This window comes from Chaetura pelagica, unplaced genomic scaffold (genome assembly GCF_000747805.2).
Source record: "Chaetura pelagica isolate M959 unplaced genomic scaffold, ChaPel_1.0 scaffold37, whole genome shotgun sequence".
Taxonomy (NCBI): Eukaryota; Metazoa; Chordata; class Aves; order Apodiformes; family Apodidae; genus Chaetura; species Chaetura pelagica.
In genome coordinates, this window is record NW_009954567.1 from 5,298,154 (window position 1) to 5,315,412 (window position 17,259).

Here is a 17,259-nt window from a genome sequence, read left to right on the forward strand (position 1 = left end):
TTTTAGCATGCCGAAGTACAGGCAAATTTGGCAAGTTGGCTGGAGGTATCTAACTATGAATTGAATTAATCCTAGTGATAATGTCAAATTACAAGGAAAAAAATCTAAGCTAAGATTCACTGAATCACTGTTAACAACATATGCCTTAAAATGGCTCCACAGTAAGTAGAGTTCAGAGTACATCTTCGCTCATTCACTTAAACACCCTACTAAAAAAAAACACCCAGGCAACATACTGTCCAATCTGCATATAAAGCAATGCATTACTAAAAAACACGGACATACAAATTTTGTCATGTTCTGTGATGCTAGTTCTTTATTATGTAAACATTTCATATTTTGAAAAAGTCATAATACCTAAAAATATTCAGACTGAACTTTTGAGTCAACTGCATAGTACCTGTTAATAGCATAATATGACAGTAAGAAAACTTTATCTTTGTACAACTCAATTATGGACATTTGTTTGTGCTCTGGATTCATGTGATTCATTTGTTGTCAGTTCCCAGCTGTGATGTTCAGTAGGAAGCTGCATTTCCTACTGCTATTTAGCATGTTGCAATTAGTTGGTACAGCCAGGGCAAGACTCTTCTTGAAGTTGGAGCAGCTTGGTTCAGCAAAGATTTTTATAATTCTGAGGTCAAGTTTAAGTGGACCTGAGTGCTTTCCTCTATCCATTTTGTGTCCAAAAGAGTTTTCTTTGGACTTGATTGCATGCAGAACAAAAATGCTTCTGTCCAGTTAAGGTTCTTCCAAAACCTACTGCAGAATGCTAGATGGTATCTGCACCTTTTTATTCTTCCTTCCTTAAACTCCACAAAATAATTCTCAAATATTTGTTTTTTAAAATTGTAGTCATATCAAAAACACTTAATTTCATATTTTCATCATTTTTTGCTTAAAAAAATACAATATGCGTGTTATATGACAAATACTTCATTTGCCTATATTAGTAATTTTAAAAAATGTTAGTGTCTTAATTCTCTCTGTGATTTTAAGTAAGTAAGAGATGATGAAAAGAGTAATTCTACAATTGCTTTGATACTTCAGTGAAGGGCTATTAGTATATTTTACTCAGAAGGAGTGTGATACGGTTTATTTGTATTCATTAGCATCCTTAAATGGTACAATTTGTTCTTTAGAGGGCAACACTTGAAATAAATTTTAAATGCCTTTCAGACCACTATGAAAATGTTACCAGACCTTTCTAGAAGAATTTTTTCTGTATGTATTCTTTTACATATATGCATACATTTTCCCTCTTTCGTTACAATTGTTGTAAAAGTAAATTTTTCATTCCTTTCTGCATATACCTTTATATGGTGCGTCTCTGCAAGTATATTTTATATATATATGTGGATGTGTGTTGTCATTTTAGTATGACACGTAACCATAGGAAATTAGGATCAAATTGTCATGGATGTTGCTTATGTTTCTTAATACTACTTGGCTCAGTTTTCATTTAGTCCTAAAATCATTAACAAATGGAGACACAACCGTCCATGCAGAGAGATGTATGTTGTATTGAAATGTAGTTCCTTCTGTAAAACTGATGTAATAATATGTGTAAGTTAGAAAAAAAGAAGTGGGCATTCTGTCCCTTGTAGGCACTTTTTTTGTTACAGTCTTAGAATTGTACAAATGGGATTACTTCAATTGGAAATGACAGTATTGCTCAAATCCTTGTTATCTGTGCCAGCATTTTGAAATCGACGTTCCCTTTACCTCAAGCACGTGCTTCAAACCCTCAAAGGTGTCCCAAATACTGTGTATAATTTGCTGAGTCAAGCATTGAATACAGTTTTTTTTTGGTTAATATTACTTTACTTTTATTTTTTAGGCTCAAGAGCGATCAGAGAGTAGAGAAATGGCATTTATTAAGCAATTTGTCCGAAAAATCCTGATAGTTATTGCTCGTCCTGCTCGCTTACTTGAATGCCTGGTAAGGCTGTGCTTACTATAAGTAGTTTTTTCACTTGTTAATATACAAAGGTTTCTCACTTAGTATTCATTGCACATTACAATAATTTTTTGAAACATGTCGAAACAATAGGATAGGACTTTGTTATTGGTGGGAACCTTTCTGCTTTTATTTAGAAAACATGGGACTGGCAGGGACCTCCTGTGGTTGTGTTTAGTTCCCTGCTATTGCAAATACTAAGTTATAGAATCTCTTTCATCAACTGAGGAATGTCCAGTCTGAAACCTGTTGGTTTTCTGTTGTTGTGTTAGACTTTGCTATTCCTTAGGAAGACTCTCCTAGAATCTGAATTGATTGGCTTTTTTCCCATTGTTACTGTTCATCATCTTCTTACAAGTTGCATGATTTTGTCTCACTCAACAGCTGCCAGAGCTGTAAGCAGGTTGCAGGCAGCTCTGCAGTACCTGATCTGGGGGAACAGCAGCAGAGGCATTAGGGTATCTGGATATGCGAGTAGTGAGACTGACATTTGGAATCAGAAGGAGCAGAAGAGTTAACTTACTTATGCATGAGTATAGCACTGATGTTGCCAGACTGGGCTAGCTTGTGCAAGGCTCCGTGGGTGTCTTTCTGCTTTGCCTGCCCATGCTGTGGGAGCTTGGATGGCTCAGGTGCAGGAAGTCACACACAGAGTCTACGCACAGAGCCAATGTGCTTCACTTGTTTGGTGGAACTAATAAACCCTCACAGAACACAGTGTACTTGGGAGGACAGTGTAGACACCTAGATACCATGTAAGTGCCAGTCTGAGTCCAACAGGCCTGGTAGGCAGCCCAGGCTGACATCATTGAGCCACTCTGCTTGCCAATACTAGGATCACAGTGTTGATGCTCCATGCAGCTGTTTGAGACTGACAAGACTTATGTGGGAGCCACTAACCTGCTGCTAGACTCAAGTTATGCCTAAAAGTGTCGTAACTGCATTTGCCTGGCACTGAATCTGAAGTAGTAAGTCTTTCCAACCTGATTTTGGTTCTGTGCTGTGTCTCTTCATCTGTGGCACAGTTGAACTACAACCTGGCTCGTTCAGCCACAGGCGTTTTGAGAGCTGTCTCTTTTTTGTTTCAAAAACACCATGTCTCGGTGTTTCCAGTTGCAGTTTGTTCATGAATTGCAGTTCAGAAGGAATCTAAAAATATGTGCTCTGAATCAGCATGAAAGAGGTGTTTAAAAAACAAAAAAAAGGCAGGCTTTAGAGGAGGGAATGCCTTAGCATGTCCTGACTCCGCCACTGAATCCAAACTTGCATTACTTTGCCCTGAAATCTGAAATACTCATTCCATATCTAGTGTGATTCCCTACTCTGGTCTGAGGCTTCATGCAATCTTTTTTCATCTCTTCACCCTGTTTGTCATGCAGTGTCTTGTCTTGTATTGCTTCTGATCTGTGTCCTTCTCTGTCATCAAACATCTAAAAATACCCTTAAATGCATCCTGTGGGTTGACAGACTGAGGCTTCTTTACGATGATTTGTCCTTCTCTCTTCCATGCTTGCTGACTGTCTCCCACCCAGCCCTACTCCCAGCATCACAACCGTCTTCTAGCTTTTTAATTCAGGTTCTCTCCTGGTGATCTGTTTGCCTGTTAATATTTACTAAATGCTGATTTTTCTAGCTATATAGTGAAAATCTCCACTTAATTCCCAGTTTCTACCCTGGGATCTTATCCTAGACTACTTGCTGTGCCTTACCACGCTTTAAGCAGAGCTGCTATGCATCCTGTATGACTCCTTTTGCTGGGCCTTCTAGTGAGAGTGGAAGGACTATTTCAAGGCCAGGAGATGAGATCTTTTGATGTAAGGTGGAACATGACAACTCTGCAGTTTCTGCAGAGGAAGGTATCTTGAACAAATTTAGGCATACTTTCACAAAACAACATGTTTCATGCAAGAGGTGTTAAGCCTACTCCATAGAATCACTGGAATCGTTTAATCTTACAGAACAATGTTGTTTGAGAATGTCCCTCTGGCAAATTTTTGAATAATATTGGCTGATATTTTACAGTGTCTGTCTGAAATAGATACTACATACAGAAGTCTTTAGACTCTATAGCTAAGTTCATAGCATTGTAGGAAATAAATCAAGCACTTTTTTCACAAGACATTTCAGATACCATGCAGTAGTGCTGTTCATTTTCTGATGGTGATCTTGGCCCGTGTTCCTTTATTTATTCACTTGATAATAGTATGAATAAAGCTTCTGCAGTTTCTTATATGCCAAGAGCTACTGCCAAATATTGACATTTTTCTCCATTTTTACATGGAAAATGAAACAGAGTTGCAAGTAAAGATCAGAAAATAAATTTGCTTCTGATTATTTGCACATGTTTATGTATATGTCCATGCATGTGTGTGTATATTTAAATATAGGTATTTTTATATATACGCACACATTGCTTTGATAAAAGTATCTCTTTTGAAATTACTTTGACGTACTAGCTAGTGGAGGAGAAGCTGTATGTGTTCCACTGCAACAGGTGGGGTATTTTCGTAATGAAGGTAGGTAGGAAGTCTTGTCATACACCATCATGTTGTTGTGTTCTTCGGTGCCAAGAAGTAACGAGAGACAGCCTAGGACAGCATGTCAGATGAGAAGAAGGCTAAAACAGCATATAGTGCTTAGTTACTCTATTTAGTTTTCAGGAAGTTTAGCAGCATCCTGAGACTTAAAGCTAAACACGAGGATTTAAGCAGTTCAGGTAAATCTTTGGAGTTGGCTGGAGATTATGAAAATTGTTTCATGAGAAGTGAACTAAGGTTGTTGCCACAAGACTGAAAATTCCGAGGACATTTCGTTTCAGACACACTGCAGCTCCTCCTAGCCACAACAGTTCAGATGTTTCCAAAATGAAACATGATGCCTAATTTCTCAAGCTATCTTCCAGTTTGGCACATTGACTTCCTAAGTCCTGGGTAGCCTAAGGAGCTAGGACATGAACCTTGTGACACAGAAGGCAGACTAAAGCCCCAAGGGAAACAACCATCAGGGAAGCTAAATAGCTTATTAATTTGATTGGCTTCCACAGGTGTTTTTAACAGAACTGACTTGAGGCAGCAAAGTCTGTTTTGTTATGTCAGTGTTTCATGACTGACTGGCTCTCACTTGGTTAAGCATTGCACATGTTATGATCGGTGGTTAGCATGAACATCTTGAGGAATCTAATGGCTGTTTGAGAGATGTTTTGGTATGAATCCATACTGGCAGATTAAAAAAAGGGTTTTTTAAAAAATAAAAGAAAGAAAGATAAAGACTTATAAAAACCCAATACATTAAAACAACTAAACATTTTAATAAACTTTCCTTTCAGTGTTTCCTTTTCATGTTCCTTTCAATGCTTTTCTATTTTTCTCATCTATCAGGGCAGTAAAATATATTTCTGAGAGACTTGGGGGACAGGCAGGGTTTTGAGTTTCTGGGGTTTTTTTCTTTGTCTTCGAGTCTTGCCTTATAGGCGCATTATAAATAATTGCAATATAGTTGATTCCCAAAAGGAGGATGTTTCATTTCTAGATCTAGAACAATTGGATCAATGAAATTCAAATGTTGTTTTCAGCAACGAACGATTTTGGATCTGTTCTAAAGTTAGTGGGTTTTAAATTGTATTTTCCATAAAATATGGTGCATTCATAGTGATTAAAAATATTTCACATTTTCATGTAGAAGGAAAAGCAGAGAGCAGTATATTTACATAGTTTCTTTATTTCAGCAGTGGACTTTTATATGGAAGTAGCTGCAGGGAAATGAAGTCTTCTGTTTGTGAAGTCTTATCACTTGATTGTTTTTCATTTAACTTAGAATATTACAGGAAATTTTTGCACACAAACATCTTGCTGTTCTCAAAGTAGTGCTCAGAAATAATGGTATGACATTACATTGCTTACACCATGTTATGTTGTATAAAAATTGTAATAGAGTAATAGACTACTAGTAATAGGATAAAAAAATACTGCATTTAAGAAAGGAAATGTCAAATGTTTGCGACAGAAGAAGTAAAGAAGTTTTTATGTTTTAAGACTTAAGTTTCTGCAGAGGAAATGATTATGACTATTTTTCATCTAGGAATTTGATCCTGAAGAGTTTTATTATCTTTTGGAAGCAGCTGAAGGCCATGCTAAAGAGGGGCAAGGCATTAAAACAGATATCCCTCGCTATATTATTAGCCAGCTGGGCTTAAATAAAGATCCTCTGGAAGGTAAGTGCAACTCCTGGTCTACCTAGAGGCTCCCATATTCTTCCTTCTCAATGTATGTAGTCATTCTGATTGTCTGTCTACCTGAAAAGGGTCAAAGTAAAGATGACAGCAGAAAACGCATTCACTAACCCTCATGGTTCTCTTACAAGCTCAAAGGCATATAAAAAGCTATCTGAGATTTTTTTGTTTTGTGACTTTCACTCACAAATTCAGTGTATCAGTGATACTCATTGTCCTGTTCCAGTCTAGCAATGCAAGTTTCTTATTTCAGCTAGAGCTGGTATAATTCAATGGCAACTCTCATCCAACTGTAGATATGCATGAAACTTGGCTGAGCTTTTATTTACCCTTCAGTGCCTCCAGACATCCACATCTTAGAGGCCCTGATAAGGCTATCTGCTGTTCTGATTAAAACTGCAGGTTTTTTCCTGAGTTTTATCTGTGTACACAGATGACAACTTTTGTTAGGGGGAATTTGGATGCCTGTGGAGGTGTTGTCATTGCAGAATTTTTGTTTGCCTAATTACTTCTTCTAAGAATATAGTTGGAAAAACTAAAACTGCTTCTGTCTCCTAACCAGACCATCTTCCTTTACATTTTGAGACCAGGTTCTATCACTGGTGACAAATGGAAATGGGTTGAATGTGTTCAGTGCTAGTCCTGCAGTTCGGAAGAAATTGGCAGAATTGCCATAATGGAAAATGAGTCTAGCTAGTGTCATAGGCTTGTAGAACGCTTCAGTTTGGAAATTGCCTTTAAAGGTCATCTAGTCCAACCTCCCTGCAATGAGCAGGGACATCTTCAACTATATCAGGTTGCTCAGAGCCCCATCCAACTTGACCTTGAATGTGTCCAGGGATGGGGCTTCTACCACCTCTCTTGGAAACCTGAACCAGTGTTTCATCACCCTCATTACAAAAAATGTATTCTTTACATCAGGTCTAAATCTTCCTTCTGTCAGTTTACAACTGTTACCCCTTGTCCTGTCACTGCAGATGCTGCTAGAAAGTTTGTCTCCATCTTTCTTAGTGTCATCTAGCTTGTCTTCTGTGTTACAACCCAGGACGAGGGGGATCTCTAGGAGAGAACTTGTAACACAAAACAATAGCAAAAACCTATGGTAAAACTTTAAAAATCGGTTCTCATGCAAGTTCATATTTCCTTAAATCATATTAAAGGTAGAGTATTGTATGTGTGCTAAAAGAAGTCTAATTTTTGTTCAATTTCAGCAGCTTGTGAAATTCAGCACTGCCACATACCAGGAATTTGGTTAGATCTAATTTGATTACATTTGATATTGTTACAGGTTGTATTTTTGTTAACAGATTTAAAGGAAGCCAAGCTGATGGTCTGCTTTATCTTCACAGAAGAATTCTCTCATCCAAATTTAGTGTTATTTTTTTCAGAGACAAAGATAAAAGCAGCTTTACTTTTTGCTTGGATTTAGACTGCAGCAAGGATGCAGACAAACTGAGAAAATATGATTGTTTTCCCTGCAGTACTTGAAAAAAATGCAGAACTAGCATAGTTCTGTGCAAGATAGAGGTGTTCTGGATTTGGAGAGATGTTGATCTGGCTTAGACTTACAATTTTCTTCACTGATCAATTATGCAAGATTTAATTTGGATTGTGGGTTGAGAGTTTAACCTTATTGACCCAAGTTCTGCCACTTGAACCTCATCTTACTCATTGACTTCTGGCCACTTGGATAAAAGTGTTCCTCAGTATGAATCAACAGTCTGAACTACCCCAATAATATCTTTCAATGTTTTTTAAACAGTTTGTTGTGAGAGAGGTCTAGAGACAAATGCTGTATGCAAATAAGGGAAACTGTTTTCTCAGACTAAATATTTATATATGTGTACTTCATCTAGAATGCATCTCATAATTACATTTCATAAATTGAATATTAAGGAATATAATATAAACATTGAAGCATTCCAAGGTAATTGAAATGTGTTATTTTCTGAAAGAAAAAAATGGGCTATGTTGTTTGTCAGTAAATACTGAGGGATGTATGATGTATGGTCTGTTGACCTTTGGTTCTATAGAAGTTTTGAGTAACTGAAATATTTTGTGTATCATTTTAAAGGTCAGTGTGTAGGTAGATTTGTGATCAACTAATTTAGGTATTAGTACTTTCTCTCACCTCCCCACAAAAAGTGGTATTTATAAGTGGTATAAATCACTGTGTGATTACTAGGTTTGGTTTTTAAATTGATGCCTCTATATACAAAGACAATTCCTAAGTAAAAATAAAATAACAGCACTAAGGGCTTATGCTCTGGAATTTATAATATACAAATATAATATGTGGAAACACTGTATTCATTGCTATTAAAAAAAAATAAATCATCGTCCTCATTAGAGAGCTTTAAATTCCTTGTATCCCAAACCAGAAAATATTTTAAAATATTTAAATAGCTGAACCAAATCCTTCAAAAGAAACAAACAAAACCCACCTCAGTAACACCACTTCTCCTGAAACACGTAACTGTGTTTTCAATTGAGCTGTTAAATTATGTCTGCAGTGTTCATACATGTTCATATGAGGGATTTTACTTTCTGTGCAGAGAAAAGCAACCGGCTTCTTTAGACCCTTCTCTACCCATGTCCTTTGTTTGCTGCCATAGCTGCAGTGTCCTTTCTTTGAGTGAAATGATGCATGCACTACTTTGAGATAATGCCAGATAAATTTATACTGTACTGAAAACAGTGCCACAACTTATCAGAGACTGGTGGCTGCATTTCTGAAGAATTCCTCAGGGATAAATTTTTCCCCATGGTTATTAAATTGCCATCTTTACCTTTTTGAATCATGAGTCTTCAGAAATTGTTAAAGTCAATGAAAGAAAAAGGGCAGATGTTTAATGGTATTTTAGATGAGTTTTAAAAATTTCTTCAGGCATTGCAAAATGGTTCCATCATTTCCTGTTTTGCAAGCTGACTCTTGGTTCAATTCTATTACTACCTACTACTTGCAATTAATACATATTTCTCAGATAATGGTTATTTTTCAAAATTTCTGTATAAAATCGACTAATTTTAATTTGAAATTTATGAAAATAATTTGAGAAGGCTGTCAAAGTATATTATCCTACCTTGCTTCATTCTCACCTGTTTAATAAAGGTTTCATCAATACTTCTGTTATACAAACCCCCCGTTCACAAAGCTGTGACTTTTGCCATGGAAATCTGCTCCAGTTTTGAGTTTGGCCTATATAATTTTACTTCTGGCCCTTTGGGGTTTTTTTTAAGACTTGTTTGTTCCCATTGGAGAACATAAGCATTTTTTTACATTTTCTTTCTTAAACTTCACAAATGTTGTGATAGTGATTACAAACAATTATTACAAATGAGAGTTACTTCTTAATTCTTCAGCTGTTCCAACAGAAAACTGTGTGATTAATATGCTTTTAATTATTACAGTAACTGTTGAGCAGAATTTCACTTGTAGTGGTCACTATTATGTAGAAAAATCCAGTTATATATTCTCTGTGAATACTCAGTTATTTTTCATAATCACTAGTTCAGTTAACAGTCTTGGGATAAGAATGCACCTCACAAACTTTGAGTGGTCTTACCTCTGATTCCCAGAACATATAATTATGATAAAATGTGCATCTGTGGCTACATGGCATATATAATTAGTTAAATGTGTTTATGATTAAAATAACTAAGCTTCCCAGGGCCTTTTAACTACCAGTGTTCCTGTTTCCCAGGGGAATTCTTAGTTTGTGGGCCCCTGAAGGAACAGGATGGGCTTAGGAGATCTGCAGCATAGGTTGACCTTGGACGGGACAAGCAGATCATGTAGCAGAGCTCCAAACTCTTAGTTTCTCAGAGGAGTAGACTGTATTAATGACTACATAAATGGTAAGCCTCTAGGAAGAAAATGGCTTTTAGCTTATTCCATTAGGCTTATCACCATTTCTGAGCAGAAGGTGCAATGCGGATGGAGTCTATCTTTGTCTAAACTGGAAGCTTTTTGCTCTAATAGTGAAGGAGCCCAGAAGGATGGGGCCCCTTCAAGGAATGAGATCCTCAGGAATTTTAGCAGATTAGTGCTGTTTTTCCCTTAATGCTCAGATCACATGTGGATCTTAGAATTTCCATGTCTCAGCAGTGGTTGCAGTGTTGTTCTTCATTGCTTCATAGCTTTTTTAATTTTTCCGTGGAAGATTAAAATAGGCATTGGACAGCAGCTCTTCATTTTCTGGGTGGGATTTTTTTTATGTATGCTTGGAAATGCCCTGGAAGTTATTTGGTAAGTACTGCCTAAGACAGCATGTTTATTAAGTATTCCAGAAGAGTGTCACTTCTCAAGTTTTCTGTGTTTCATTTAGTTTTGTATTTCCTATGGTTTAAAATGAAGCTTTCTAACCTTTGCTTCCAGAAATAGCTCAACTAGCTAACTGCGACAGTGGGTCAGCAGAAACTCTGGAAGTGGATGAATCAGTAAATGTAAGTTTTCCTGTTATGTTACAGCTTTTGCTGAATCTGAGCAAGGAAGAATAAATGTGTGGTGTTCCTCACCCTCACACCCTCTCCTCTGCTGTATTTTCTGCATGAACAGAATGGATACAGTGGTGGTAGCACCATGGTGTTCAACAGACAGAATGCTCACAAAAAAATAGAACAAAATTGTTTATCTTTTTTCCTAGATGTTGCAGAATATTTAACTTCTGTGAAGTTAGTGTTCACCATGTGGCAATTCTTCTACCACAAAATCCACCCCCACTTCCTTAGTTCCATATTAAGTTAATGTATTCTATTAGAAGGACTTTTTAACCTTTTTGTAAAAATATTTTAAACACGTTTTAAAACAGTCCATTTACAGAGGCAGCTAATGGTAAAACTAAGAGAAGCGTGAAGAGAGAAGGAAGAAATGAGCAAGTTAGCAAATAGCCTCAATTCAGAAAGTTAGTTTGCTATTTGAGAGATTGCACACTGGTCTTCTGAATCTGTGTGAAAATACTTGATTGCAATAATGGATATCATACAGTAATATTTTGTCAGATGCTTTTTCAAGTTGGCAAAAAAACCAACAAGTTGGAGGAGCTGGTTGGGCCAAATATTGGGGGCTTAAATGCTCTAAAATTAAATTATTTTTTAAAGTTAGTTCCTATATCTCGCATTTAAATCAACGGAATAAAGAGATGTCTATCAATGTATATGCAAGTAGATAGAAAAAGCAAGTGCAATTTTTTGGGGATGCATAGGTAATTCAGTGGTATTTTACAGGTATTTAGAAATGTCAGTAGAGTTAAGATGCAGGCAAGGGGTATCTGTTAAATTCCATTTGATAAGTGGCCGCAAAGGCATCATCCTCTTGTAAATGTCACATTATCTTGAGATAATTTCAGATTTTCTGGCAAAATGCCACCTATGAAGGCTTCCAGAGTTGTGACTTGAAGGGTATTTCTTACTCTGCTGCTTTTGTTCATCATTTAACATACTATACTAGGCCTGAGCAGTATAAAGTGGAAGGAGAGTGAAGGAAGTGCTGAAATTCTTAGGAGAATCTAAGGTGCAAACTAACTTGGCAAATTCTAGGAAATTGCAATTGTAAAGTTATTTGTGTTTTGCAAATGGTGAAGAAATAAAGGAACAGTAATGCAGTGTAACAATGGAACATAAGTAGGGGACATAAATGTACACAGTAAAGAAAAATATAGGATAAATATTTGGAAACAGTTTCTCAAAGTGCACCTGTGGGATAAATACACATGGAAAGTGACAGGAAGCATAGCTTAAAAGTAAATACAGGACTATTCAAAATTACCATAAGTATGCAATTAGAGAGAATCCTACACTGGCAGGCAAGTGTGCTAAACTATTTAATAAGCTGTCTCTGCTCCTGTGTAGTTCATTAAATTAATATATTCACATATCTTCTTGCGCTGAATTCTCTTTAGCAAGCATTTTATTGAAAATGTTCCAACCAAGTCTACTTTCAACCTTACCTGTTGCCAAACTGCCTAGGTAGGGATAATAGAACTTCTTGAAGATTTGGAAGCGTCTTGAAAAGGATCTTGTGGGTTTGGAGTTCTGAATTTGGAAGTCCCATACCCTCATCATCCCCCCTGCACCCCAATTCTAATTACACTTGCATCTTCAAAATCAATTAAAAATTAAGATAGAAAAAAAGATTGTGCAGTATTTGGGACAGCTCCATTCTGGAAGTGTTCTGGCATACATGGAGGTGAAACTGACCTCTGTAATGGTAGAATTACTGCATTTTTATCTTCCATATTTCTGTTTTTCATTTTGTATATCTTTTTACAGTCTATCCTAATATAAGTTAGAAACATGTAAAATTTTATTTGAATGATCACGAGCTCATCTGTATTTTGTTACTACCAGGATATGCTACCACACTCAGATTTACTAAAATGGGAAGAGAGTGGCCAATGAGTGCCTGGTAGGATTTCACAGACGTCTGTAACCTCTGTATAGGCATTGCCAGGAAAGGAAAAGCTCCTTTTGCAGAGGCCTTCTTGCCTGTCTGCTGTAACTTATGCATGGAGGTAAAAGGAGAGGTAGCTGCAGTGTAACAAATACCTTTTTGATGAAAAAGCTGCTTTGCTTTAGGAGGCCCTTTGGTCTCTTTCTGTGCTAAATGGCACAGAACCTTGGATAGACCTTTTAGCTGATTCACCAGGGTGGGACAGCCTGCTTTGATAATTGCTTTTTTGTTTCCTTGTTTGTTTTTCCGTGATTTTGAAAAAAGTACTGTATTAACTTTGGTCTTTCTTGTCTTTTACTTTGAAGAGTTCTAATACCTCACTGAAGCTGCGAAGGAAACCTCAGGAAAGTGATTTTGAAACAATTAAACTGATTAGTAATGGAGCTTATGGGTGAGTGATTCATGAACACAACAGCTCTTTTGCATTTTATTTTCATGTAACTGCCCATTATTTCTTATTGCAGAGATGTTTACATGAGTGAGCTTGTTTGCACTGCTACTTTTTTCATTCTCCTTTCCTGTTTTGTTGTTAATATTTGAAGTTCGCAAGAAAAACTTTTTTTGAAAGCCTGCTAGGCAATAACGAATTACTGTGTGCTGCAGTAAATTAAAATACTGAATATTACATCACAAAGATTTTTCAGAAGTAGATATAATATAATGTAATGCCAAAGATGAAATCTGAATAAATCAAAAGGCAGATGTAAAGCCACCTTTATAATACTGAAAAACACCCATGTTTATGCGGGTGTGATCCAGAATAAAACTCTAGGTAGACAATTAGAAGTGAGTGCTTACTTTATATTGGTGAAGTGAAGAATATTGGTGAAGTAGAAACAAATTCTCTTAAGTAGGGCAGCACTTTTTTTGTTGTTTCTCTGTGGACATTATTTCTTCCTCAAATTTCAACAAATCAGCTTTCAAGGAATTGTTGCTGCTTGGTTACCTTCTGGGCACTTGGAAAGTGCACAACTTACTGCACAGTGGTGTGTAGGTCCTTTGAAGATATCCTAGAAGAGCAAGAGAAAATAATGGTAGCCTAGGCCTTAATGAATAAGAAATACTTTTTTGGAAGTACTCTGCAGGGTTGTGCCTACCAGGAGGCAGAAGTCTGTCTTTAGTTACCTCTTCTGATCAGATACTATCTGTTAGACCCTTGATTAGCTTCTGTGCTGAAATGTGCAGGATGGGGCCTGTTGATCTAGCTAACCTGCAGGACCAGGAGGGATGTATTTCTTCAAAAAAGAGAGGTTTCTGTCTTTAGGTGATGACCCCATCACCAAATAAGGCTGTGTGGGAAATGTGCCTGGTAGTAGAGAGGGCTGTGCTGCTCTGCAGTGCAGACCCCAGTAGACTGGCTCTATTCTCCTCTGCCTCTGCTTGAGGTAGGAAGTAGAAGTGACGTGAGAAGACTGAGCACTCTTTGGAGAGACATTGGCCATAGAAGAGAGAGCACCTGCAGTCTACTGCTACAGTTTTGCACGCCCCTTCTTCCCTTCCAACTCAAACCATTCTGTAATGCCATTTTAATGCCCTGAGGCTTATGGGCACAGTAGTACTGTGATCATATTTAGTTAGTGGAAACCCTGAGCTCTGAGGCAGAGGACATTCAGTACTGCCTGCTGCTATCAGTCATGGTCACTTGTGTGGAGGCTATTACTTGTGTCCCAATCTGCTTACATAGCTCAGCAAAAGCCTGAAGGAAATAGCATAATTTGCATTGAAGTTATATAAATATCCAAATGCAACTTTTCACTAGTCAACCTCTACACAGTCACACAGAATCACAGAATTTTTTGAGTTGGAAAGGACCTTAAAGATCATCGAGTTCCAATGCCCCTGCATGGGCAAGAGATACCTCCCACTACAACAGGCTGCTCAGGGCCCCATGCAACCTAGCCTTGAACACCTCCAGGGATGGAGCCCCCACAACATCTCTGGGCAGCCTGTTCCAGTGTCTCACCACCCTTACACTGAAGAATTTATGCCTGATCTCTGACCTAAATCTCTCTTCCTTCAGCTTAAAACCGTTACCCCTCGTTCTCTCACTGCAAGCCCCTGTAAAAAGACCCTCCCCAGCTTTCCTGTAGGCCCCTTCAGGTACTGGAAGGCCACTGTGAGGTCCCTCCAGAGCCTTCTCTTTTTCAGACTGAACAACCCCAACTCCCTCAGCCTGTCCCCATAAGAAAGTTGCTCCAGCCCTCGGATCATTTTGTGGCCCTTCCCTGGCCATGTTCCAACAGGTCCACATCTGGGGGCACCAGAGCTGGACACAGTGTTCTAGTTGAGGTCTGACCAGAGCAGAGTAGAGGGGCAGAATCACCTCTCTCGATCTGCTGGCCACACTTCTCTTGATGCAGCCCAGGATGGAGTTGGCCTTCTGGGCTGCAGTTGCACACTGGAGGCTTATGTCCAGCTTTTGATCCTGTAGTACCCCAGGCTCTTTTCCACAAGGCTGCTCTCAAGTGTGACCTTGCCCAGCCTGTATTCATATCTTGGGTTACCTAGGCCCAGATGCAGGACCCTGCACTTGTCCTTGTTGAACCTCATGAGGTTCACCTGGGCCCACTTCTCCAGCTTGTCCAGGTCCATCTGGATGGCATCCCATCCCTCTGGCATATCGACCACACCACACAGCTTGGTGTCATGAGCAGACTTGCTGAGGGTGCTCTCAATGCCACTGTCAGTATCATTAATGAAGATATTAAACAGCACTGGTCCCAGCACTGACCCCTTAGGGACACCACTTGTCACTCCTTTCCATCTGGACTTAGAGGCATTGACCACTACCCTCTGGACGCAACCATCCAGCCAATTCCTTATCCACTGAACAGTCCACCCATCAAGCCGATATCTCTCCAATTTAGTGAGAAGGATGTTGTGGGGGACCATGTCAAAGGCCTTGCAGAAGTCCAGATAGGTGACACCTGCTGCTTTTCCCTAGTCGACTGATGTGGTCACTTCATTGTAGAAAGCCACTACCTTGGTAATTTCTCAGGATTTCTCCCTAGGCAAACTTACTACTTACTGTATGCTGGTTTCTCCCATTTATCCCAGGACTTAAAAAGCCTTCTTTTGAGCAGTAGCTGCTGCTCCCCTCCCTGACTTGGTGACTTCTCCTTCCCTTGGCAGATGGTTAGACTCCTTCATTCCTTCAGTGTCTTACCCAATTTCCTCTTTGCCTTTCTGAAGGAAGACAAGAAGAACCATGTGGGCTGGGGCCCCTCTTGGACAGAAGGATGTCTGAGTCACTAGACCTGCCCAGCTTCCCAGAAGTTTTAGGTTGCTGAGGACTAGAGGGAGGATGGAGCAGCTGCAGAAAGGTGTGCTGCAGCCAGCAGCTTGAGTCTGGTCACCTAAAGTCAGAAGTTTGGTGGACCTATGACTCTTCCTCCATGGGTATTATAGTACAAAGGAGCCTTGAGGAGCCATTAAGTGTACACTGGAGACAACTGTCCATTTGAAACCAGAGACAAGTAAGGATCTGAGAAGCTGAAAGATAAAAGCCTTGGCATTTTATGGCACATACAATATAGGCATGTAGGAATTTTTTTCCTGATTTGTGGCAGGTTTAATCACTACTTATGAAACACGTTGCTTTAAATGGCTACTTCTTAGAAGAAAAATAAAGAATGAGAAAGAAAATAAAGGTACAGCCCCTTACTAATTAATGTAGAGGGAATGGAACCCACTCAGTGAGCTGTGAGAAAATAAACTTCTGGAAGTATTTCCTCACTTTTTAAAGTTACTCTATCACCTCGTCATGTCGCCCTAATGTCCTGGTTTGAGCAGAGTAGCTCAGCGGAAGCGTGCTGGGCCCATAACCCAGAGGTCGATGGATCGTAACCATCCTCTGCCAGTTACACTGCAGCCGGACACACCTAACTACTCTAAGTTGAGGAGGCTTGTGCTCCTAAATACTCTGGGATATCACTTTTTAACAACTATCTGGGTGCTTAAAGACATTCACTGTGATATGTCAGGTAACTGGGATCATAACATTGACAGACCATCTTTTGGTCTTTATTAAGTGTTTTTTCTTTTGGTACCAATACTATTGGTGGTTAATTCACCCAAAAATTATGTGCAAGTTTAAAGGGGAACACATCATGATTACATAGATGCTCTTTAAGCCATCTGCAGAACGGAATAAACCAAAAATACCTTTTTTGTGAATACAGATGGAAAGCAGTAAAGTAGCCCATAGGCATTAAGTGCAGTTTATTTACAAGTATAAGCAGCTGAAATAAAAGTTATTGTTGTTATGCTACAAGGATATTTTTTTTACACTTTCATGTTTTTCTAGGCAATTTTTTAAAATAATCTAAATATGTGTGAATTCCTTCTGTGCTTCAGTGATTCTCAAAAGTATGTCAGTGGTCTTATTTTGTGCTCTGACTTACTAAAGATTCAGTATGCTATTGTAGAGGCTATGATGGAGGTTTTGATTCTGAAGCAATAATAAAAAAAATCCATTTCACTGTCTTTGATGTTGCTGTGGTGTTTTTGCCTTCATGAGTGAAATGGAAAACTTAAAAGACCGCTTGACGGGGTAATTGTTGGTCTTGATACATTAAACTTGATGAGTTTAAATATAAGCTATTGGTTTTATGAAGATTG

General features: G+C 38.4%; 1 protein-coding gene across 1 annotated transcript in view; it reads left to right on the top strand.

Annotated features, from left to right (window-relative positions):
- Window positions 1-17,259, top strand: part of MAST4 (microtubule associated serine/threonine kinase family member 4) — a 110,607-nt gene that overhangs the window by 58,318 nt on the left and 35,030 nt on the right. Inside the window, exons 8-11 of the mRNA XM_010005413.1 lie at window positions 1,841-1,942; window positions 6,038-6,170; window positions 10,567-10,634; window positions 12,945-13,030. Coding sequence (XP_010003715.1) covers window positions 1,841-1,942; window positions 6,038-6,170; window positions 10,567-10,634; window positions 12,945-13,030 — 389 coding nt within the window. The remainder of the gene's footprint in view (window positions 1-1,840; window positions 1,943-6,037; window positions 6,171-10,566; window positions 10,635-12,944; window positions 13,031-17,259) is intronic.